This window comes from Peromyscus leucopus, chromosome 10 (assembly GCF_004664715.2).
Source record: "Peromyscus leucopus breed LL Stock chromosome 10, UCI_PerLeu_2.1, whole genome shotgun sequence".
Classification (NCBI taxonomy): domain Eukaryota; kingdom Metazoa; phylum Chordata; class Mammalia; order Rodentia; family Cricetidae; genus Peromyscus; species Peromyscus leucopus.
The window spans coordinates 87378433-87403463 of NC_051071.1; the positions used below are offsets into that span (position 1 = coordinate 87378433).

Sequence of the window (25031 nt, forward strand, 5' to 3'; positions counted from 1 at the left end):
TTCATTCAACTAGAGTCATGAAAGTAGTCAATAAAAACCTTCAACACAGAATCAAGTGTCTCTTTGGTTTTGTTTTTTCTGTTGTTGTTGTTGAAGTTGTTCTTATTTTTGTTTGTTTTTTGTTTTTGCAGCTCAGTTCAGCTTCAGACTTGTAGTGTGGCTCTCAAGCCCCAACTTTCTTCCTGCCTCCTCCCGGTAAGTGCTGGGATTCTAAGATGGGGTGGCCACACCCTGCTCATAACTAAATGCATCCAAAGAAGCAGCCCTAAAGCAACTCTATGGTATTTTTGGTAAAAATGTTAGGAGAGTCACATGTCCTGGTATTCAAAAAATAATTTGAGTCTCTAACAGTACTTGGGTGATCTTTCCTACCTGAGAGTGCTTTTAGATGAAGCATCATTCAGGACACAGAGACACTGGACCTATTAAAACTATGTCAGTGAAATAGTTAAATATTGCAGCAAATACTGGGTACAACCCTCTTTAAGAAAGAGTGCCTTTCTTTTAGCATACTCCTTTCAAGTCCTTTCTTCCTACAAATGTCTGGCTGTCTAGATAAGAAGGACTTGTTTTCCTCATGTTCAAGTCAGTTTTCATGAAGAAAACAGGCTATCTGGAGCTAATGTGATAGAAGGAACTGACTTGCTTTGGTCTAAAGTTCATGGTGTGATTTTCCAGGTGTATGTGTCTCAGAGAGCATCTCCAATGTGCTTGTCTTAGTCTTTCACATCAACACTTTTCCACTAAAATTATCATACACATTTTGAATGAAGATAAGGTGAAATTTTAAAGAAAATGGTCAGATTACCACCACAATTTGTACTTTTAAATATATAAGAAATTACTGGTATTAGTTATATGCTGACATCATACGATGCATTCTTTGGAAATTAATTGCTAATATTATTTTTATGAAAATACAGCATTAGAGCATTTTCATGCTGTATAGGACAATGAAGGGAATACTATAGACTAGTTCTGTGCAGTTATGAAAAGAGTAGTAAACATATGGACTTTTACATTCAGATCTATGATTTCAGAAAATGTCACCCTGAGATAAATTATCTAAGACCTTCGATATTAACAGGAAAAAGACACTTAATTAAAATTATGACAGCAAATTTCCTCATCTAATTCTAAGTTCACTGCAGATTAAATAGAGTGGCAATTCAAATCCTTTGCTCTTGGGAGTAGATGAGATACTTGGCAAAGGAGAGTGATCGTTACTAAAGACTTCCTTGAGTGGTACCATCCTAGGAGAATGGTACCAAAGTACTCAAAGGAAGGAAGGATGAGCTGCTGGAGCCACAGGCTGCAAGCTTTTCTGTCAGACTGAGAACTCAGACTCTAAGCGCTACTTAGTGTCCCTGGTTGGAGAACTTTCCGAGACACATTCCCTGATGAGTGTACTGATGGAAAATACCTTCTGTTTTCTGGGTATTTGGGTTATAATTATGAATGAAATTTATACTCTGCCATTTCTACCTTCAGAAAACTGTTAAAGAGCTCTCTGGGGTTTTGTCCTATCATGCAGTTTGAATTACTCTTTTATTTTGTTTTCTTTCTGTCTTTGGTTATTCTCTTCCTAAACATGATATTTCTAGAGACAATATTGGCATGCCTAATGACTCACTCTCTTAGGCCCACTACTCAGTCATCAGTGTGAAGATGTCACAGACTGCATCTGCAACTTCAAGACCATCAATATTTCTCTCTCAGTTCTTTACTTGGCTCCTAAAGACAGCATCGCCACATGCAATATCTATACTTAATAGCTCCAGAAGATGTCCTTTTATCTCCAACTAGCCACTATGTAGGCATGATGCTGAGTGTGGCTCTGTGGCTTTAGTTCAGCTCTGTAGGATAGAATGTAAATTGTAAGGTCTCCAAGGGAAGTGAAATGAGCACATGTGCTGTGTATTCAGTGTCATGATAGGAAACCATGTTCACAAACTCAAATATTAGTAATGCAGAAAAGTTACAAAGCCTCCCTGCAACCCCAACACATACCACTTAACTGTAGGAATATAAGTTCTTAGGTGTGCAGTGATTATCACAGAAGAAACACTGCTGAGAACTGCTATCCAGGCAGTCCTGGGACTGCATTTAGAGAAATGTTAATCTAGAATATACTAACCCTCTCCAGTGAGTTACTACATCCAGAGGAGAGAAGATTTGACTGTGCTTCTGTGTTTATGGTACAGAACATAACAGGTTCCAATTCTTGAAGAGATCACTCCATACCATAGCACACTTAACAGGCCAATTCTCTGGAAAGAAGTCAGGGTAAGGAAGAAGTCCCAATCTTTCTCTCTTTCACATTTTACTGTCTTGAAAATGGGGATATGATAGCCAAGACTACTGAGCTCCTGTGGAGGAAAGACTGTACAGAGGAGGAAGAGAACTGAGTGCTGCATTTCCCATGAGGTCAGCTGAGGACAGCACAGGTGTCTCCCCCCACACAGTGAGCTCAGCTGCACAGAAACATCTTCCACACACCACACAGTGACCCCAGCTTGTCTTAGTAATCATAATAAAATTAGGTCTTAAAAGCACTTTTACACTTGAGGCCATTTGTAAGATCAGGGTGGAAACACACACGCACGCACACACACACACACACACACACACACACACGCACGCACGCACGCACACTAAAGAGAGTTCTCTCTACTGTTGGTTGTGTTTGAGTTGTTTTATTCCTTGAGAAGATTTTAGTTTAGAGCTGGGAATGCAGCTCAGGGGTGTGTGCAAGGCTCTATGTGGTGGTGGTGGGAAGAACAAAGTTTTTAGCTGTGTTATTTTTTTTTTTATTTGCAAATGTTCTTTTTTGTCTCAAAAATATTCCTCAGTTTCTGATAACACAAAACATGAAGAAATGTTTAAGGCACAATTCATTAACAGTGTGTTCCTTAAGAGTGGACACAGGAGGAAGTATGATAAGCGAGAGCATGCAGTCTTGAACCTGATTCAGTGACTCAGTGAGGACAAGCCTCCGGGGTCTACTATTGGACATGTGAAAATTGGTTTTTCTTATAAGTCTATTATTGTAATCTATCTTTACAAATCAAAAGTAGGCAAGAATTATGTTTTCTAACATGTATTAGGATATGCTGCAGAAGCAACACTTTGTAAGCTATTGAAGGGTAACCTCCTGGACTCCTTGTCTGCATAGGCTCTTTGGGAGACTGTTCTTAACTTCCCATGGCAGTCTTCGTTCTCTGATGGAAAGGGTAGCCTCTCCCTGGGGCAGTGGTTTGGCTTCACAAACATTGATCTGTCTTACTTGCATGTGATTGCATTTTGAAAGTTGACAAAAGATTTGACATCTGTGTTTTAGAGATGAGAAGGTCAAAGTCCCTTTCACTCTAGTGACATCACTAATGCAAATGGTTTCACTCACCATTGTTGACTCTATGGACGACAGGCTGCAGGACACTGTGCTCCATCCTAGGACACATCTCTGGAAGGCCATGCTAATTTCTGGGTATCGCTATGTACACTGGGTTGTTAAGAGGGGACAGCCAGATTTCTGTGAGGTCAGGAAGAGAGAGCTGGGGTGATAGCTCAGGTGGCAGAGCTTGACCAGCCTATACAGGCCCTGGGTCAACCCCCAGCACCATATAAACCAGGCAGCTTGGGGCATACCCGTGGGCTGAGCCCTTGGGAAGTGGAAACAGGAGGATCAGATGTCCACGTGGATTTTGGACTGAACAATGAGTTCAAGGCCAGCCTGGGCTACATTCAACCCTGTTGAAAAGTACACGCCAAGTGAGGCATTGGCAAAGCTTTTTATATTCAAATTTAAAGAGGAAAGCAATCCCCGACTTCCAGCCCAGCATACCAATTGTATCAAATAAATATCAAATGTTAAGCCCTGAAAACTTACATGTAAATAATATTATACAGAAAACTACAGGTTGTATGTATGTATTTAGGTGTGTGTGTGTGTGTGCGTGTGTGTGTGTGTATGTGTGTGTGTGTGTGTGTGCGTGCGCGCGCACACATGTGTGTTTAACAACAATTAATGAAAAAAGGTCATGCATTTGAACAAGAGCAGAGAGGGTTATATGGGAGAGCTTGAAGAAAGCAAATAAAAAGGGGAAATGATGTAATTATATTATAATCTCAAAAATAAAATAATTAAAAATTATGAAAGAAAAACATCCCCCTGGTTTTCCTGGGATTGAAGTTATGGGCAGTTGTAGGTGCTGGGAATGGAACCAAAGTTCCTTGCAAGAGCAGCTAGTGCTCTTAACCTCTTGAGTCATCTGTCACATTGCTGAAACTAAATTCTTATTAATCTATACAGACTTAAAAACATTATGATGGAATGAGATTTATTTAATATATATTTTTAAAAACCTACTTGTGAAATATTTACAACTTTAAGAACTATTTGACTAATTTCTAAATTTCCCACTAAAAACAATATGTTGTATTTTTCTGTCATATAAAGAACATGAAAGTTTTATTAAAATCCCCTTTGCTATTTAACTATATCAAAATGATGTGCATGGCTGATATGTAAGGGCTTTTAGAAATCATTTATTTTGAGAACACTTTCAAACATGTTTATTGACTTTTAAAGCAACATGGCTTTATAACGTGTTGAACAGGTTGTAATTTTACAGACTCCTCACCTCTGGCTCCATTCTAAAGCCTCTCTTTAATAGTTTTCAGTGTAATTTTTTTCTCTTTAAATAAGTTCCTTTTGATAACAAATACTTATTAAGGTAAGTAGTACATCTTGCACTTTAAAGGCTAACTCTATGATAGTCAGTGGTTACAGTTTACATTTAAAAGACTAACTTAAACTAAACCAATGGGCTTAATATCATTAATGAACCACAGTTAATTGGTTTCCCAAGAAATTTACATATGTGTCTCTGAGATACCCAGAAAAAAGATTCACTGTCCAAGCCTCACATACGGTCTGTGCAGTATGACCTTGTGACATTACAGGGGTCTTAAGAATTGTTGACTAGGGGCTTTGACTTTCAGATTAAACAGTGATGCCGAAATAGTTTCTCCCAGGAAGTGATGGTAATAATGCTGGGCTGTGTTCCGTAGCTCTGCTGGGGAATCTTGCAGTATGCTACAATCAGAAATGGAAACTGTTAGTTTAATCTTCAGGTGGCAAACATTGCTTTAATCTGCAGTGATTCAATTCTAATGAATTTCTGGAAGAGCAAAGAGCATACAGACTAATTCAAATTTATTCCCAAATGTTAAGAAAAAAGTAACTGATTCATAGGGAATGAAAGAAATCCTAGTTTTGGTTTCTTTTCAGAAATATGAAGTACTTTTGTTTTGATCAAGCCAACATATCTTCAAAACAGAATTAACATTAGCACTAATATGTAAATTTATAGATAGCATTGAATAAAATATATTAATAGAAACAAAATAGCAATAAGGACAGAAATATTTTTAAAGTCAGGGTGTCATAGTTTAAGACTAGAGGAAAAACATTTTAGCAAAAATAGAAGTAGAACATTTACCTTTTTGTTTATTTGTGGTGTTTTGTGTGCTGCATAGGCAGTATAGATGTGTGTGAATGTGTATGAGTGTGCACACATGTGCATGTGTAGGTGCTCCTACATGCCTGTGGGGGGGGGCTAAAGGTAGGTGCTGCTGTCTTTCCTTGATCACTCTCTGCTACCTTGTAAATTTCTGAATTGTTCCTTTTAAACCTAAGGAAAGTATGTATAAAGTTATAATGCTATACTCTACATATGTGTGTGGAACTGTATATAAAAGACACACATACACACATACACACACACATTATGTTATCCATGGAGATGGCAGGGTTTTAAAAACTTAAAGACAGTAGATAATCACATGATGTTATTAAATCAGACTAATTAGACATTAGCCCATAATTAGCGACTCAAAGCTGCTTTTAAATCATGAACACTTCACTTCAGTTTTTCCCCTTAGAATGATGAAGACAGATCATCATCAAACGTGACCAAACACAGCAGGCATTTCGCTTCCTCAGGGGGCAGGCTGTTTCTAGGTGGTGTTCGGCAGCATGTCCACCTGGGACCTCTGGACTCCTTTAATCAGTTGCTACTTTAGAGAGATTACTTTTATTTCTCAGAGTGATTTAAATGACTTCTCCAGGTGTTCTATCTAGTCACTGTTAATCAAGGAGGTATTAAATAGTGCTGGTTAATGATCTCAGAAAAGAAGAACAGGTTTGGAGAAATTCCTTCCCTGTAAGTGAAGTGAATAATCCAGAGTGTTTGAAAAGTGGTTGATGAAGGTGAAAACGAGACATGCAGACATGTTCTCTGGACCTGTGTTAAACAAATCACACTTGTGGGCGAACTTTGGATTGCCACGCTAAATGAATATTTCTTATGATACAAAACCGTAAAGCTTCAGCATGAACACTGACTTGGTCATTTATTATCTCGCTACATATATATGTCTCCATTTTTGAATCTCTAAAAGCAGAATAATAAAACAAAGTGAGTTCGGAAGAACTGAAGTAAGGCGGAGATTTCAATGCAAGGCTGAACCTTTCAGGTCTCCCACTGTCCCATTCATGGAAGGTCTTTCTGGGAGTTGAGGTTATTCTAACATGAAGCTAGCTTGCAAATACTTGACATTTGATCTCATGGAAACTCTCTGAGGGCTGTGAATGGAGATCTTGAGCAGTCTTGCATTGGAAACAAAAGAAATAAATTGAGAAGGGTGCACAGAGACCAGTGGCCACTGGGAAGGATACGATCAGTGCCAGGAAACAGCACTGCACCTTTTACCATTTCTCCCATGATGCACCCTACCGACCACATGTCAACTGAAAACAAAAATGAAATGATATAAGCAAGAACACACAAATAGATCAATACAGAAGTAAAACACCAAGGCCACTCACACCATAGAATCATTGCCTGTACTTCCCTGACTGAGGCAGAGGCCAGTCCGTGACCAGCTGGGCCTTGAGGTATAAACAGGGCTCACATAGAATGCCCAGCCCTTTCAGCAGAACCAACAAAGCCGTTTGAAGCTACTGATGTCTGATTATATTACTTTGCAATTATAATTCAATGCTTTCTCTCACTTCTGATTTAAAAGATCTAATTTGCATTTATCTGCTGGAATCTAAGTGATTTGTATTGAAAATTATCCTAGGCTGTGTTAATAGGGGCGACATGTAAATCAATATCATTGACATTCTTTTATGTACCCTATCAGGAAAAGGAAAGGAAGAAAAACTAGCGGCATGCACCCCAAAAGAAAATTACTTTTATAAAAGGCATTTATGCTTGTTTATAAATATGAATAAATTTCTAGAAGCAGAAATGCCTGTTGGAGAATGAATGTTTTGGAATATGCAGGCTCCATCATTGAATCCCATCAAAGGAGCAGTTTCTAAGCTGGAAGTCTTGTCCTCTTCCATAAGCACGGACTTTTGTAATGCTAAAAGTGCGGGCTATTCCAACAGAACTGTTCACCATGAAATAAACAAGATTAAAGAGCAAACACTTCTGAGACTGAAAATCAAAGGAAATCTGGAATGGGAGGGTCAATTACAATGTCTCCTTGCTATTGTCAGTTATCATCCAGAACTGAAACCAGGAAGGCAGAGCAAGGGCACAGGAGGTGCGGGGGCGGGGGGGGGGGAGTAGAGGGGGATGGGAGGGGTAAAAGGGGACAGGAGGGATAGGGAAGGGCAAGCAAGGAAGGGAAGCCCCTCCCTCCTGGGGCTGTACCCACTTGCTCTCACAGAGTTGAAGACAGGCTGAGCAACACTGGAAGGAAACAGAATGTGGGGGGAATGGAACAAAGAGGGTGCAGGGGCAGCAGCACCTCATGGCATTACTCCACTCAGGCTTCAAATTACATGTAGTAATTTGGCAGTGTCCTGAAAGAGGTCCTGGAAGATTCTTTCCACTGTGAAAACCTCACTGGAGTGAAACCCAGGGTGCCCATTGCTTAGTCCCTAAACCCTGAGGAGAAAATGTGTTCGCTTCCATTTCAGGAAAGCAAGGGCCATGCAAACTCTCAGGGAAAGACAGAGCAAATGGTTGTGTGTCCATTAGGATGAGTTAGAAGCATCTGGTCATCACTGCCTCACAAGAGGCTCAGAATTTTTGAGGAAAGAAAAAAAATACAACAGCTCTGGGAAAGTGTTTTATTTTTAAATTGCAAGTAATTTTATCATTCTGTCCCCAATAACCCATCTACGTGTGATGTGTGTGCAAGTATGAGTGTGTATAGTCTGTGTAGTGTGTGAGTGTATATGTGTACTATGTATGTGGTATGTGTACTGTGTATATAGTATGTATGTGTAATATGTGTGTAGTATGCATATTTGTGAGTATATATAATATCTGAGTGTGAATGTGTGTCATGTGTAGTGTGTGTGTTTGTAGTATGTGTCATATATGTGCAGTGTGTTTGTATAATGTGCATCGTGTGTGTGAATGTGTGTGTTACAGGAAAGTTAAAGAAGAAAGGCAGGTAATTAAAGCACAAGCTGTGTGATCTCCTGTCTGCCCATAAATGTTTGGAAAAGCTGCCAAGGAGCTATTTAGAACTTTGATGCATCTGTTTCTCTTTCCATGTGGCAGACATGTCTACAGTACCTCTGCAGCACCTCTGGCAGATATGTCTACAGTACCTCTGGCAGATATGTCTACAGTACATCTGCAGCACCTCTGGCAGATATGTCTATAGTACCCCTGGCAGATACGTCTACAGTTCCTCTGCATTACCTCTGGCAGATCTGTCTACAGTACATCTTGGAGATCTGTCTGCAGGACATCTGGGAGATCTGTCTACAGGACATCTGGGAGATCTGTCTACAGTACATCTGGGAGATCTGTCTACAGGACATCTGGGATATCTGTCTACAGGACATCTGGGAGATCTGTCTACAGGACATCTGGGAGATCTGTCTACAGTACATCTGGGAGATATGTCCACAGGACATCATCTGGGAGATTTGTCTACAGGACATCTGGGAGATCTGTCTATAGGACATCATCTGGGAGATCTGTCTACAGTACATGTAGCAGATATGCCTACAGAACATCTGGGAGATTTTTCTACAGTACATGTGGCAGATATGCCTACAGTACACGTGGCAGATATGCCCTCAGAACATCTGGGAGATATGTCTACAGTACATCTGGGAGATACACCTACAGTACATCTGGCAGATATGCCTACAGTACATCTGGGAGATCTGTCTACAGTACATCTGGCAGGTGTATCTACAGTACCTCTGGAACATATGCCTACAGTACATTTGGCAGGTATGTCTACAGTACCTCGGATACATGTGTCTACAGTACCTCTGGCAGATGTGTCTATAGTACCAGTACCTCTGGCAGATGTGCCTACAGTACATGTGGCAGATATGCCTACAGTACATCTGGGAGATCTGTCTACAGGACATCTGGGAGATCTGTCTACAGTACATCTGGGAGATCTGTCTACAGGACATCTAGGAGATCTGTCTACAGGACATCATCTGGGAGATCTGTCTACAGGACATCTGGGAGATCTGTCTACAGAACATCATCTGGGAGATCTGTCTACAGGACATCATCTGGGAGATCTGTCTACAGGACATCTGGGAGATCTGTCTATAGGACATCATCTGGGAGATCTGTCTACAGAACATCATCTGGGAGATCTGTCTACAGGACATCTGGGAGATCTGTCTACAGAACATCTGGGAGATCTGTCTACAGAACATCATCTGGGAGATCTGTCTACAGAACATCATATGGGAGATCTGTCTACAGAACATCATCTGGGAGATCTGTCTACAGGACATCTGGGAGATCTGTCTACAGAACATCATATAGGAGATCTGTCTACAGAACATCATATGGGAGATCTGTCTACAGTACATCTGGGAGATATGTCTACAGAACATCTGGGAGATCTGTCTACAGAACATCATATGGGAGATCTGTCTACAGAACATCATATGGGAGATCTGTCTACAGAACATCATATGGGAGATCTGTCTACAGAACATCATATGGGAGATCTGTCTACAGTACATCTGGGAGATATGTCTACAGAACATCTGGGAGAATTGCCTACAGTACATGTGGGAGATGTGCCTACAGTACATGTGGGAGATGTGTCTACAGAACATCTGGGAGAATTGCCTACAGTACATGTGGGAGATGTGTCGACAGAACATCTGGGAGAATTGCCCACAGTACATGTGGGAGATGTGTCGACAGAACATCTGGGAGAATTGCCCACAGTACATGTGGGAGATGTGTCTACAGTGCCTGTGTCAAATGCGTTTCCAGTCCCTCTGGCAGATATGTCTACAGTACATATGACAGATGTGTCTACAGTCCCTCTGGAACATATGTCTACAGTACCTCTGGCAGATGTGTCTACAGTACCTCTGGTAGATGTGTCTACACCCCTTTTGCTGCTTCAGAACTAATTCCACCACTTAACTGTTGTGTGACTTTGACCAACTTCACCTCTCTAAATGTTATTTTCATCCTCTAAAATGTCAGCACTAAAAAGCATTTATTGTGTAAAATTTTCAATGTTGTATTTCTGGTAAAGCCCTTTCCATATTGCCTGGTGATAGCTTTCAAAAAACTAGCTTCAACACATACGTATATTGTATTATATATAGAAACTAAACATACACACAAAAAGTTCAATTTTTAGTTACATAATTTATATTCAGATACATAATAGCTTTTCATAGTTTTGTTTGTGTTTTTAAAATGAGTGAACCTAACTATTCACTAGGCAGCCCATTTCACTGCTGAAGCCACTTAGAATGGAATACTCCATATCAAATCACCAGTGGCTCCATGAAACTTCTAGTGTCTTAGCCAGCTGTTCTCAACCTGTGCGTCAAGACTCCTTTGGGGTTGAATGACCCTTTCATAGGGATTGCATATCAGATATCCTTCATATCAGATATTTACACTACAATTTATAACAGCAGCAAAATTACAGTTATAAAGTATAAAAATAATTTTGTGGCTGGGGATCACCACAACATGAGGTATTAAAGGGTCACTGCATTAGGAAGGTTGAGAACCACGCAATAAACAATGACTCTATTTCCACATTTTAAAAAAATATCTGAGAATATGTCAGCGTGGTATAATGCTGAGTAACTTCTCTCCTAAAACTGACCAGTTTTATCCTTTAGAATAAAATCTTGTGATATTTTTATAATGGTCCCTCATATATAGACCAATATCATCAGTAATATTGGTGATCAAAATGGGAACAGGGTCCCTTTGTTGCTGTACCCTCAATAGGCACTAGACAGTTAGTTATTGGCTCAATAACTAATATAATATATTGCCAATTGGTATGAATCCCTGTTCTCTTTCTCCCCCCCCCACTGTGTGTGTGTGTGTGTGTGTGTGTGTATGTGTGTGTGCACGCATGTACTTTTGCAGGATATCCATATTCCAAAGTAAAAGATGAACATTTTTCTACACTTATTTTCCCTTCCCAGTCAGAACTCAAAATAGTCTTAAGGAATCATAAAATGTTTATACAAAAGAAAAGAAAGAAAGAAAAAACAAACATGAACACCAGGTTTAAGTTCTAAGGTCCGTCTGGCCACTGGCACACCTTTTGAAGTGACCGTACCTGAAGCCCTTGAATTCTCTGTAAGTTTTCCTCTCTGTTCACCATCCTTCTGACTACCTGGACTGTGCAGCAGCTGTGCCAGGTCTTGTGCCCAGAAGTAGCAACCTCTAAAGATTGATGTACACATGGAGCCCTACATGAGTTTTGTGGGCTCACAATGAGGTTAATACTCAATATCCAGTCATGTAACACAGTCTATAAATCGGTCATCCCCCCCCCATTAGAAACAGGTGAATTTAGAACTCGGATCATTGATCAGGGAAGACCAGTGAGTGGTAAACCTTCACTTCATGTATGTACAGTGGTTGAAAATGCTTATCAAGGCTACACCAGGTTAATCTATGAAATTTTAACAATATTAGAGTGGATGGTACCACAGATAAGTATCCATTGGAAACTGAATTCTCACACTTTCTAAGGCATATTGGGTCTCCTATACAGGACACTGATAGAGTGCCATTCTGGCTATGTTACTACAGTGTGCCTCCACCCCCAGCATTCCACAGCAGGAAGCCAATGTATTTATAATTATAATACCCAGATAGTGTGTCACTTTGTTTAAAAGAAATTTTAAGCATTTTCAGATGTTGCTAAAATATAATCATCAATTTTCTGAGAATATCCAAAGTGTTTTACACAAGTAAGTTGATTCTAAATTTTCTTCTTCTTTTCAAACTTTATCTTCCATCTAAATCCAAGGAAAGAAATCCTAGTCACTGCTTTTAAATTTTCCTAATAGCTTGGGTCATAATCCATGATTAAACAGTTCTCGGGCTGTGTGAATGCTGTGTTTTGGATCTTCTATAACACCTCAAATACTAAGGCTAGAGCAGTGGTTCTCAACCTTCCCAATGCTGCGGCCCTTTAATACAGTTCCTCATGTTGTAGTGATCCCCAACTATAAAAGTATTTTTGTTGTTACTTCATAATTGTAATTTTGATACTGTTATGAACTGTAATGTAAACATCTGGGGTTTCTGATGGTCATAGGTGATGCCTGTGAAAAGGTCATTCAACTCCAAAGGGGCCATGCCTCAGAGGTTGAGAACCACCAGGCTAAAGGCTCAGTGACCAGTCTGTGGAGCTATAGGAAGCAGAGGTGCCTTTCGGAAGAACTTTGTGGAAGAAGTTCAGTCTTTAGGGGTTGACCCTTAAAAGTATAGAGAGGTGGTGTCTCTGCAACTCTCTCCTTTCTCTTCCCCACTTCACGTTAACCATGGACTGAAACATCTGAAACTGTGTGTCCCAATACCCCTTCCTTCTTGTGAGCCACGGCCTTGGGTCCTGTCACCACAATAGACGGGGACCAACACAGCTGCCCCCTGGGAAACTTGAAAATATCCAGTTTTGGAGACTGCCATGCCTCTGAAACTGCTCTGATTTATCCTTTAGCACGTTGAACAGAGTTGTCACTTAATTTAGAATTCAGACATTTTTCATAGTTTCTTCCTACGAACCTCAAAGGACAAAACAGATCATTTCTTTGGGAATCTTACATTTTGAACATCAATCTTTAAAAATCACAATGTTTTAAAACCAAAGTAGAACCTTAATAGAGTACTATTGTCCTCAAACAAACTGAGAGCACGCGTGTTTTTCCTATGTAAGACCCACACACAGCAGTTCCTGAGACACTCTGTAAAACACTTCAGTGCCAGAGACTCAGAGGAACACTTATCCTAGGTCCATCTACCTAACTCCTTCCCTTCACAACCCTGGAGATATGTTGCTCTCATATCCCTCACACACAAATATATATAATACATATTTAATATTTAGTATAATTAACATGTTATTTTATAATAGTATTGATATTTTAATTTTAATTAAACATAATTAAAATTTTAATTATAATAGTATTAATGTTTTATAATACTATTATAAAATAACATGTTAATTATAAACTTATTGGGAAGTAAGTCCTGTTCCAAACAGTTGATGTGACTATCTGTCCATGGCATAGACACAACAGTCATGACCTTCAGTTTCTATTTTACTTTCACTATCTCCAGCTCTCATGTGCGAACTTTGAATGATATCATGTTCTGTTAATAGGATGATGTTTTCTTTGCTTGTCTCATTGTGTGGGAAGTCGTTTCCCTGCCCCTTAGCACCATCCCTCCCTAGCAAGGTCTTATACCTGTTGTTTTCTTTCCAGCCAATGTTTCTGTGCTTACAGGGAGAGAGGCAAGAAGGGTGTTTACTCTATCATACTGCCTGCTTTAATTGGAGACAATTCACCCCATATCTAGAATTTTGAAATGAATACCATGTACTAAGTTCCAACAGAAGCCAAGTCCAGAAAACTCTTGTCAAGAACTACAGAAAAAGGACCACTGTGGGTTCCTTGTTCAAAGAAGATCCTTCCATTTGATATAGAAAATAAAACATACAGTAGAAAAAAAAAAGTGTGTAAAAGAAGCAAGGTTCACAACAGGACTGATGTACATATGAACTCACGGAGACTGCGGCAGCATGTGCAGGACCCGCCCAGGTCCAAACCAGATGGGGTCCCAGCTCTGAGAGGGAAGTGGACACGGGCTCCCATCCCTAACCCAGAAGCTACCTCCAATTGACATCTGCACACAGAGGAAAACTTAGTGTTCTCCAGTTGAGTCTCACTGAGGACACAGGCCACAGCTCAGGGCCTGCAGAGCATGTGCCCAGCAGAAGATGCCGACGTAAAATGAGCTCAGTGGCATTTGGGGGGATTTTTTGTCTCATGTCACTTTGGGCACTTTTTATCTTACTGGTCTTTTGCTAGTATGTTATGTTTCTGCAACTTGTGTTTTTATGGGTTTTGTTTCTGTGTGCCTGCCTGTGTGTGTGTGTGTGTGTGTGTGTGTGTGTGTGTGTGTGTGTTCCTAGTGCTTTTTTTCTTTTTTTTAATTCTATGGTTGTTTCAGGTTTTTGTTGTTGTTGTTTTTCTTGATGTTGCTGTTGTACTGTTTTTGTTTGTTTGTTTGTTTGATTTTGCCTGTTTTTATTATTTATTTATTTATTTTGGTTTTTCTTTTCTTTTCTTTTCTTTCTTTCTTTCTTTCTTTTCTTTTTTTTTTTTTTTTTTTTTGGTTTTTTTTTTGAGACAGGGTTTCTCTGTGTAGCTTTGTGCCTTTCCTGGAACTCACTTTGGAGACCAGGCTGGCTCGCAGAGATCTGCCTGCCTCTGCCTCCTGAGTGCTGGGATTAAAGGCGTGTGCCACCACCGCCTGGAGCCTGTTTGTTTTCTAAAGAGAGAGGAGAAAGAAAACATGGAGTTGGACAGATAAGAAAGTATAGAGGATCTGGAGAAGATGAGGAAGGGGGAAAGGTGATCAGAATATGTTGTATGAAAAACTTATTTTCAACTTTAAAAAAAGAATAAGCAGGCTTAAAGAAGGTTTGTGAAAAGGCTGGGGTGCCGTGGGAGTCTCTGGGATCCCGAAGACAGTGCAGGGGTGCCGAGGGAGAGTCTGGGATCCAGAGGACAGTGCAGGGGTGCCGAGGGAGAGTCTGGGATCCAGAGGACAGTGCAGGGGTGCCGTGGGAGTCTCTGGGATCCCGAAGACAGTGCAGGGGTGCCGTGGGAGTCTCTGGGATCCCGAAGACAGTGCAGGGGTGCCGTGGGAGAGTCTGGGATCCCGAAGACAGTGCTGGGGTGCCGTGGGAGTCTCTGGGATCCCGAAGACAGTGCAGGGGTGCCGAGGGAGAGTCTGGGATCCAGAGGACAGTGCAGGGGTGCCGAGGGAGAGTCTGGGATCCAGAGGACAGCACTGCCATGCTGGGGTTTGGAGTGAGTGGACAGAGGGAGGACTGCACAGGGTTTGGGGAAATTTCTAACCAAGTGAGTTGAGATAAACTTGCTGAAAGAGAGAGAATTCACACGAAAGGCAGAGGGCCCTCTTCTCTGTACTCTGTAAACAGCCCAGCTCTGAGGGAATCTGTTTCCATCATGAAACTATCATGAAAATTGAATGAGTTAATGCACAATATAAAAAATGAGTTAGAAACATTGAAATATTAAAATAATTAGAAAATTAATGGATGGAAAGCAAATCCAATTATGTATACACTCTGTGTGCGTGTGTGTGCATATGCACGTGTACATGGGCGAGCAGGTGCATTTTCCTGTGTATGAGCAGGTGCATGGAGTCAAAGAACAATCTCAAGCTCCATTCCTCAAGCTATATCCATTGTTTTTTGAGACAGGGTCTCTCATTAGCCTGGAGTTTGCCAAGTAAGCTAGACTGGCTAGCCAGAGCCCCAGGGACCTGCCTGAATCATCTCTCAGGTGCTGGTACTCCAGGAATGTACTGCAATGTCTGGTCTCTTTAGGTGTGTTCTCACAATGGAACTTGTGTTTCTGTGCCTGCAAGGCAAATGCTTTATCAACTGATCCATCTCTCTGGTACTCTATGTTTTTATGTTTAAAATTGCATATCTTTGCCAACATCCAAACTCAGTAGTAAGTAAACGGCCCTGGGATGGTATCAGGATAATAGCAAACACCCAGAAAAGCCCACAGTGTTTCTCAAAATGAAAAGATAGATTTAAGTGAAAAAAAAAAAATCAGTCATTGGTAAAAATTTCATTAGATTTTTTTTTATTTGCAAAGGCATTTTAATGTTTTTGCTTTTGCACAGCATTAAAAGTTCTGTGAAAAGTAAGGAATGATGTCGAATATAGACTATTGCATTATTTTCCAGTCAGAATAATTTGATACTCTTATTAATATTAATTAATTTACATGTATTTTAATATTTCTAAGTAGGAGAGCCTGCAGATCTTGAACTAGTCAGGGTCTCAATTAATGCATACTAAACTTCAATATTACTTCCAGCAAATCCTAGAATTATTTCATTTATGCTGACATATTGTCATGGTCCTTCTCCAGGGAAACCATTGCATCCTTGTGCCTGTTCAAGGTTTGTGGTTCAGTGAGCTTCCTCAATAGCCTGATCTTCCTCTAAGGACAGTAGGAAGCCCGAGTCAGAAAGTGACAGTGTTGTAGACTTGTATCACACAGGGCAGTCAGCCTGGATCTCAAAGACCTGTGCTCTGTGTCGTAACCACTCGTGATAAAGGCACACAACACACAGACCTCCCTACGGTCTATACTCTCTGCGTTAGAGACAGGACTTGATGAGCACATGTGTCAGGATGCAGCTTTTTCTATACTGACTTTTACACAGTTTCATTCAGGTTCAAAATTTTTCTAAAACAAAAATAAAAGGCAGGCTCCAAAAGAATTTGTTTTTTATTTTTTGAGAAACAGAATATCATCAATGATGTGTTTATCTGTTTTGCTGAAGGGTCAATTTAGATTTTAAAAGTTTCAGTTTATTCTAATTGCGTCAGCTGTTGAGTTTCAACTGTCAACAGAAGAGCACCTCTGAGAAGTGAGGGGAGAGCTACATTTCGCTCACAGGAGGGCCTTGCTCTGTGAAAAAGTGACCTAGGACAGCTAGGTCTCAGGCTGCTGAGAAATCCTGACCTGTCTTTCTCCACCAGCAGGTGACCCACAGGAACTGCAGCCTCCACTCTGAGCAGTGATGGGGAGGTACCTCTCTCTGTTTTTTAAAGTATTTTACCCCAAAGGCAAAAGCACAAAGAATAATTTCTGCTTGTGAGTAAGATCAGTGCACTGACATGCAAACATGGGTTATAATGTTCAGACACATTGGTTATGTAATTGATCCTCAAACTACAAATAACTGTCTTGATGTAAAGAAAAAGTCTCATGTAGTCACATCTGAAATGTGCCTGTGGACAAAGGCATGAGGCAAATGATCGTGTGAAAGGAATTATAGACAGAAGGATGTCACAGGGTTGCCTCAACCTCTAGACCAGCACTATGCAATGAAAAAGACAACAGCCCCACATGTAAATTGTGCATACAATTTAAAATGTGACAATATTAGCAATAAAAAAGAATAGGAAGGAACAGGTAAGATCAATTGTATCGATATGTGTTTTACCTCAATACACTCAAAATCCTGTCACTTCACACATATTCAGTAGGAAGTCATTAAGGGTCACTGCACATGCTTTGCGTATTTCCAGATAGTGGTAAGCACTGTATTCATTCAGCACTTGTAATTCAATTTATAATTTCAAGTGCTGAGAAGTGGCATCTGGCTCCAGGGTCTTTATCACTGAAGGGCTAGAAGAGACCAGCACTTTGTGCCAATGCTGGGACTCAGCAATATCATACTAACATCCAGCAGAATGCATAAATGCTCGTTTGCTATTAACTTCTTATTAAGTCATAGTTTTTGAACTCTAACCTTTCTTTTCATGTTGAAATAAAATTATAGTCTTTCTTATATAAGGATTACTTAATAGAACTTCCTCAAATAAAATGTGTAATAGAGTTATCTGCCATATTTCTTATTGACAAAATCCAAATCTCTAACAATTATTCTGAGTTAACACTGTACTGCCGTTGAAGCTGTCAGTTAGTGTTGACCATAATTTGCACTAGCATTCATTAGCAAGATACTCTGCATTCATCAAAGTATGTTCTCCTGCTGATACATGAAGTTTATTTTCCACATATCATAAACACAAACGGGTACTTTTACTAGAGAGTGAATTTCTGGTCACTGAAGAAATTCATCTGCTTTAGTAATTCTCATGCATACACAGCCCTCTAAGAAACCTAGTGAGAAAAACAATGACCTAATCTTTGTGTGTGTGTGTGTGTGTGTGTGTGTGTGTGTGTGTGTGTGTGTGTTCAAGTGTGCTGGTGCAGGTGGAGGCCAGAGGTCATTGTCAGGTATTGCCCTCAGTCACACTCCACCTTAAGTTCTGAGTGAGGGGCTTTCACTAGACCTGGAGCTCTTTGATTGGCTAGGCTGCTGGCAGTGAGGTCTGCCCCTCCGCTGCAGTTACAGCTGTGTGCTTCTGCTCCTGTGCTGGGGATTTGAACTCAGGTTCTCACTCTGGTGCAGCAAACAGAGCCCTATAATTGCCTATGTATATACCATCTCTCAACCTCTCAACCTCAAGTGAATGAAGTCCTATTAAAGTCACCTCTATTAATGTGAATGATAATTATGATTCCTAAGGGTTGAAGTTCACCCTTTACTGGGGCTATGCATGCTACAGTGGCCTATTTACACCTGTCTATGCATGGACCAGTGGATGAAAGCTTAGACTGTCAGGGAGAGTAAGTAGGGAAATCAGGCTTGAATATTGTGGATCATAAATCACTTTAGAAAAATCATGGGAAATGACCTGCAAAGAGTGACTTCATTTACTAATTATGTTTTTGTTGTTGTTGTTTTGTTTTTCATTTAGAGTCTGGTGGTCTCCATTACTTCTGAAAAATGCCATTCCTATTTTAGCTTATAAGAAAGGCTTGCTATTGGAAAGTTAATAAGAAGAAGTCATGTGGTAGGCAGTCTACAGTGCTGGAGAGAGTATAGAAATTGTCACTTCATTGTGACAAGTACTCCACTTACCCAACTTTCTGCTCTGTCTTTACTCTGCTGGTAAAGTCATTACGAGTTTAAAGGAAGAGAAAATAAAACAGGTGAAGCCAAAGGTACAAGGATACAGTCCCTTCCGGGAAAGAGGATTTTGTGGCGAACCATTTCTCCCATGATGCATCCCACAGACCATATATCCACTGGAACAGGAGAGAGGGAGCGAAGACAGGAGGAAAGCAAGGTTAACTGAGGTAGCTGCCTCTGGTGACGGGAAAGGAAGACTCTCACATTCCACCTTCAGTGGCTGAATGTGAGTTAAAATTCACATTGTGTTATCACACAGTCTCTACAGTGGGAGCTCAAATTCATGTGTAAAACAGAGTATTCGATGGGAGCCCAAACTGCATCTTTATTGACATGAGTTGGCAATGTCACAGACAGGAAGAGAACACTCACAAAGCCAAGGGTATCTCCAGGCAGGTGTCAACTAAAGGTCTCAGAGACAGTTTTGATAGCATTTGCTACATTCATCCCTGTAGGGTGACTGTGTTCACCTCCTATTTTGTTTAGTTGTGTGCAGTGGGCAGCAAGAGAACACCCTTTGTCCCAAATAAGAGTTCATTCAACCAAATCCAAGAGACTAGGAAATGGTCGGTGAGCTTTGTGGTGAGAAACTGTAAATCCTGTGCTACAGCATTGATTTTTCACTCGGAAATTATTCCTTAAGATAAAGATCAGCTCTAACTTCTATCTTAAATATTTTGAGAAATACGATAAATTAGCATATACACAAAGGAGATATTGAGAAGTGAAAATGCATAAAAGGTGTTAAAACTGAAGTACGTGTATTTATTTCCCAATTGTCCTGTTTGTTAACCGACGTGTCTCCTACCAACCTTAACACTCTCCAGTTTCACATTTATCAGGGACAAGGAGATTTTAAAACAAAAACATTAGGCAGAGCCGCTCCAAGGGGTGGAAAGCAGGGTGAGGTGCACAGGAGGGGCATGCCTGGAGCAAGAACAAGCTGTTTTTTTCTGCATGATAACCACCCTCAGCTGACAGAAAGGATGACACACGGGTACGAGACACACCTCCCTGCACAGCAATGGAGGGTTTTTCATTGTTTTGTGGGCCTTTTGAATAAAGACAGAAACAGGGATTGAATACCTTCTGTCTGTGTGACAAAGATCTAAAAACACAGACCAGACAAACAGACTTCCAGGCTCTGTCTGTCCTTATCTCTCCTAAATTTTGTGACACATAGTAATCATACCTGTGGATATTTGCTATATGCACACAATGTGTAGTGATCAAATCAGGGTAATTAGCATATTTACAACCCATTGGGTTGGGACATTCAAAATCTTCCCCTTAAAATATACAATAAATTATTGGTAACTCTGGTCCTCAATTCTTGACTTCTCTTTAATTAATCCTCCTTGGGTTTCACTCAGGAGGAAGGCTCCATTAACATAAGTCGGAAGGTGACACAGCTCTGGCCGTGGCCTGCTCAGGGCTGACTGTCCCTTTGTTGCATACAAAGACACCAGTGTAACAGCAACCCTCTAGACTGGAAGTATGCAAATGGTTGTTTCTAACTTCAATGGCACATAAATGTGCTCTGCAGTAATTACACTAAAAAGCACAGCAGCAGTAGTTTTGATGAACTGTGTGAAATGGATTACTAGGAATTAAACATATAAAACACAAAAACAGGTATTCAGGGCACACATACAAATCTAACTTAAAGCTAATATAAATTCTAAGTATATTTGATTTGGTTTTCAACATGGCTCTATATAGTAAGTATCTCCGACAAAATGATAGACTGCAAAGCTTTCTAAGAAGTTCTTTATAAACCCTCTGTTTTAATCAATCAAAATTCAATTTGAATTTCAAATATTTTTTCTGGATCTTTCATTCAACATGTTCATGTACATTAGATTTTCTTGTCAAAGAAATAATGTAAAATTGAATTTTTTTTCCTTTACATGGTTTCTTGGATTTATTAAGATTTACTAGATAGTGCTACACTAAATATTACTTACAGAGGATTTGACATAAGAACAAGAAGCTTATAGTTTGAATGATGCTAACTTGACTTGATGCAAGATTCTGTAATATCTTTGTTAGTCTTTCTTGAGGACCACAGCCATCAACCCGAGATATTACACAAAAGCTAAGTGTTTAACTAAAGCATCTTTCTCACAGCTTCCACAAATATCTGGACTACACTGCAATGCAGTTAGCAGTGATTCTCCCCGTCTGAAGCCCGTGTGCCAGTCAGCAGTCATCCGACTGTGTAATCACACTCTATTTGCAATTCCTTTTCAGCTATCGAATTTTAGAGTTCCTGTAGCCAAACCTGCTTCTCAGAAACATGCTTCACATTCTTCACGCCTGACCCCCGCCCCCACCCCCAGTGGTATTTAAGAACTCTCTGAATATGAACGCTGGCAGTTCTTTTTCCAAAGAATTTCTCGGTTACAACAAAAATGACTCTCAGTTATCTAAAGCGTGAACCCACTGCTTCGCTGTTCCAGGATCATCCCTACCGTTCTCCTTGTAGCCCATTCCCAGGATGACCTCGGGGGCTCTGTAGTATCGTGTCACCACATACGGAGTCATCATAAAGCTTGTGCCTGCCGTCCTGGCCAGTCCGAAGTCAAGAATTTTCAGAGTGCAATCAGACCTGACCACAATGTTACTGGGTTTTAAGTCCTGACAACAGGAACAGGGGGAGAAAATGAAAGTGAGTGTCTACAATAACTGCGATTTCTAGTCTAGCACTACACAGGGCAGCCTTGCAACGCAACAGCTTGCTTGCAGGACCCTGTGGGAGGCACGGGACTACTGTGACAAGCCATAGGTAGTTTTAGATTTTGAAAAATGCCCTTATAAAATATTTTAAGTTCAGAAGAGAACTGTACTGTTATTTCTACAACTTAGGCTCGCATGGGAAGAAGTCTTGGGGAAAATAACCCGTCATTTGTTGCCATCTCTTAGGTTTCTCTTTAGGACAACATAAGCCTTTAAGGATGAGTGTCATTTTTAGGTCTGACAGGGAGCATATCAGGGTAGCTGCCCTTATTTTTCAAGAAAGGAAGAATGGAAATGAGCTGTCTTATTTCAGCTACTCATCCGACTTTGAATGTCAAAGGGCTAGGAAATATAAGACTCTTCAGAAGGGGGCTCTCAGTGAGCAAAAATATGAACTCAAATTCTACCAGAGCACACACAGAAGGTCCTTCTACATATCAATCAGTCGGGTGCTAACGCTACCCCATCTACAAAATTACCAAGTGTGTGGTGTTTGACCAAATTCTCCCTAAAAAAGTACTTCAGTGCTGTTCTTTCTATTCCCTAGCAGTCAGCACACTGCAGTTCTAGAGTAAATGTTCTTACCCTGTGGATAATTCCAGCAGAGTGGAGATGCTTGATGCCACACAACATCTGGTACAGCAAATAAGACATCCGCTCATGGTCCAATTCCATTTGAATCACCTGACACAAGTTGGCATCCATCAGTTCCATCACTAGGTAACTAGAAGGTAAACCCATCATGTTAGTTCCAGAAGGGAGGCTCTAGAATGACCTTCCATCACTGTTGGAGTCCTGTACTTCATCTAAGTTTATTGAACTTCCAAGTTCTGTGATTGCTTGAGTTGAGAATATGGGAAACTTCCAAGTATATCAAGATGGACAGCTGCAGCGAATCAACCACGTGCATATAGCAGCATCACTAATTAGTATGTGGCTCATGCCCATCTGTTCTCTAACCTTTAGTGATCATACTTTTCCCTCTATTTCTTTAACTCTCTCCTAAGCAGTATGATTACAAATGAGGACAGGAATCAAAACAGCCACTTCTAAAGTGTGCTGCAACTGTGTAGAAGAAGACACTGTGCCCTAGAATCACTGTCCTCAGGCTGTGTTTGTCACCGACATTCTAGACAGATTCATTTTGCACAAATTAAAGGCACTGCAAAGACAGGTTAAAAAAAATTGCAGCATGTCCTTTATTAATAGTTCTCAAAATGAACTGACCCATCCTGAAAATTTTCACAGAAATAATGAGTAAATAATCAATAAGGCTTTCTTACTTCCCTGATTTACCAAGAGTTTGGAACAACAAACCATATAGGCCAGAAGGAGGCAGAAGTGTCCTTCAGGAGGTCACACCACAGCAGAATCGCCACTGCATACTGCTACCTCATTTCCTGGGTCCTGTTCCTTAGGTCTCTTTGATCTTTGCAAGGAATTTCATCCTTTTCGTCTCTGTTGCTATTATATTTGTCATCCCCTGGAGTGATCTGCGTGAGGGCTGGGCTCAACCTTCATTACCTTTGTTGTTTTATTACTTACACGTCTTGGAACTCCTCCAGCGTCTTCTGGGGTGTGAAAACATTTAATAAGCTAATAATCTGGAAGACAGAGCATGAAAGGGACAAAGAAATAAGGCAGAAAGTTAATTATTTTTAAAGTATGAATGTATTTATTCCCAGTGTAAGACACTCAATAAAGAAAGCCATGATAGAAACAGAAAAGATTGGGAATTCTTCTGGACTTGTTCCATAGAACAGAAAAGTGTGATCAGAAATCACATAAAACCTGTCTGAAGGTTAATAATGAAATTATAAAGTCAATTCTGAGGCAGCAGCTAGAAAAGACCTGTGTATCATATTGCTTCTTGTGGCTCCGAGACCACACACAAGCTGTGAGGTGGTTAATACACAAAGAGCAGTGTCACCAAGAAGAGAAAGATGACGAAATACTCATCAGACCTCCCAAGGGACCATTGCTCCTCCAAATGCAAAGGCCACATCATAAGTCACAATTTGGTCTTGTCATTGAAACATTTTTTACTTTTGTATGCCAATCAAAAACAATTTCAACCAATATCCTAGGACTGGGGGCGGGGAGGTACACCGTGCTCAAGATTAATGACAAGTGGGGCGAAAAGCAAGCTGAAGAGTTAGCTAAATTCAGTCCTAACCATTCAGTCTCTTACTTCAGTGAATTTGTGAATTAGGTGACAAATAAATTAATCTAAAAACCACATTCATCTCAATTCTATGTCAATCATGCATATAGATAACCCCCTATGTCTTTCCATTTAAATATTATGCACCAACATATCAGTGGAAATGAAAATATAAACAAATGAGGATATTCTACTTAAAATGTAGATGTAAAGAGAAATCCACTTTACAAAAAACTTAGCTTGATATTTAAACAAATCCAGGGCACAAACAAATTCCATGGTTTTTCATAAAGTTTGTTAAGTTGGCACTTTAACATATAAAGTGGTCAAAACAATGCAATTTTAGATAACAGAAAAATGGGTCATTTCTGTGGAATTTTTTATTGTTTTTGTTTGCATAAATGATTAAGGAAAATGTATCAAAGCATCCAGTGTACACTGCGGGGAGGTCTGGTGCCTTCAGAAGCCAAAGGCCTCAGATTCCTTGGAACCAGAGTTACAGATAGTTGTGAGTGACCATGAGGATGCTGGGAATTTATTCCAGCTCCTTTGGAAGAGCATTTCATGTTCTTAACCACGGAGTCCCATCTCCAGCCCCCGACAGTCCCAGCTTAACCATGGAGTCCCATCTCCAGTCCCCGACAGTCCCAGCTTAACCATGGAGTCCCATCTCCAGTCCCCGACAGTCCCAGCCAGAAGCTCATTTATTGCTGTTGCAGTACTGAGCCTATCTAGGCAAATGCCCTACAAACAGCTCACTCAATTTCAGAATGAGGTCATCATAGACACTTCTGCTTCCATGCAGCATTTTCCAGTGAGAATCTGATTCAGTTGTTTTATCCCAAAGTCTCGGGAGGCACAGACATGAGTCAGCATTTGTCACAACCCTGCAATCGCAACAATCATCACTTCCTGGAATTGAGTTATCTTCTAAATGGATTTTCCTATTATTAAAGGTTTAATGGGGTTACTTCATTGTTTTTCTTCACCTTTCACAGGATTAGCAG

At 40.3% G+C, this 25031-nt stretch overlaps 2 protein-coding genes across 4 annotated transcripts in view; one reads left to right on the forward strand and one right to left on the reverse strand.

Moving 5' to 3' along the window:
* The window catches only part of LOC119088669, a 40067-nt gene extending 29529 nt beyond the window's left edge, over nucleotides 1–10538 (forward strand). Inside the window, exons 2-3 of the mRNA XM_037209227.1 lie at nucleotides 132–195; nucleotides 8592–10538. Coding sequence (XP_037065122.1) covers nucleotides 8594–10441 — 1848 coding nt within the window. The 5' untranslated portion in view covers nucleotides 132–195; nucleotides 8592–8593 and the 3' untranslated portion in view covers nucleotides 10442–10538. The remainder of the gene's footprint in view (nucleotides 1–131; nucleotides 196–8591) is intronic.
* Mapk10 (mitogen-activated protein kinase 10) overlaps nucleotides 1–25031 on the reverse strand; it is a 294249-nt gene that overhangs the window by 61153 nt on the left and 208065 nt on the right. For all 3 annotated transcript variants that reach the window (XM_028867293.2, XM_028867294.1, XM_028867295.2), the window contains 4 exons: nucleotides 23406–23464; nucleotides 22446–22584; nucleotides 21596–21761; nucleotides 19166–19237 (listed from right to left, as the gene is read on the reverse strand). In XM_028867293.2, the coding sequence (XP_028723126.1) occupies nucleotides 19166–19237; nucleotides 21596–21761; nucleotides 22446–22584; nucleotides 23406–23464 (436 nt within the window). The remainder of the gene's footprint in view (nucleotides 1–19165; nucleotides 19238–21595; nucleotides 21762–22445; nucleotides 22585–23405; nucleotides 23465–25031) is intronic.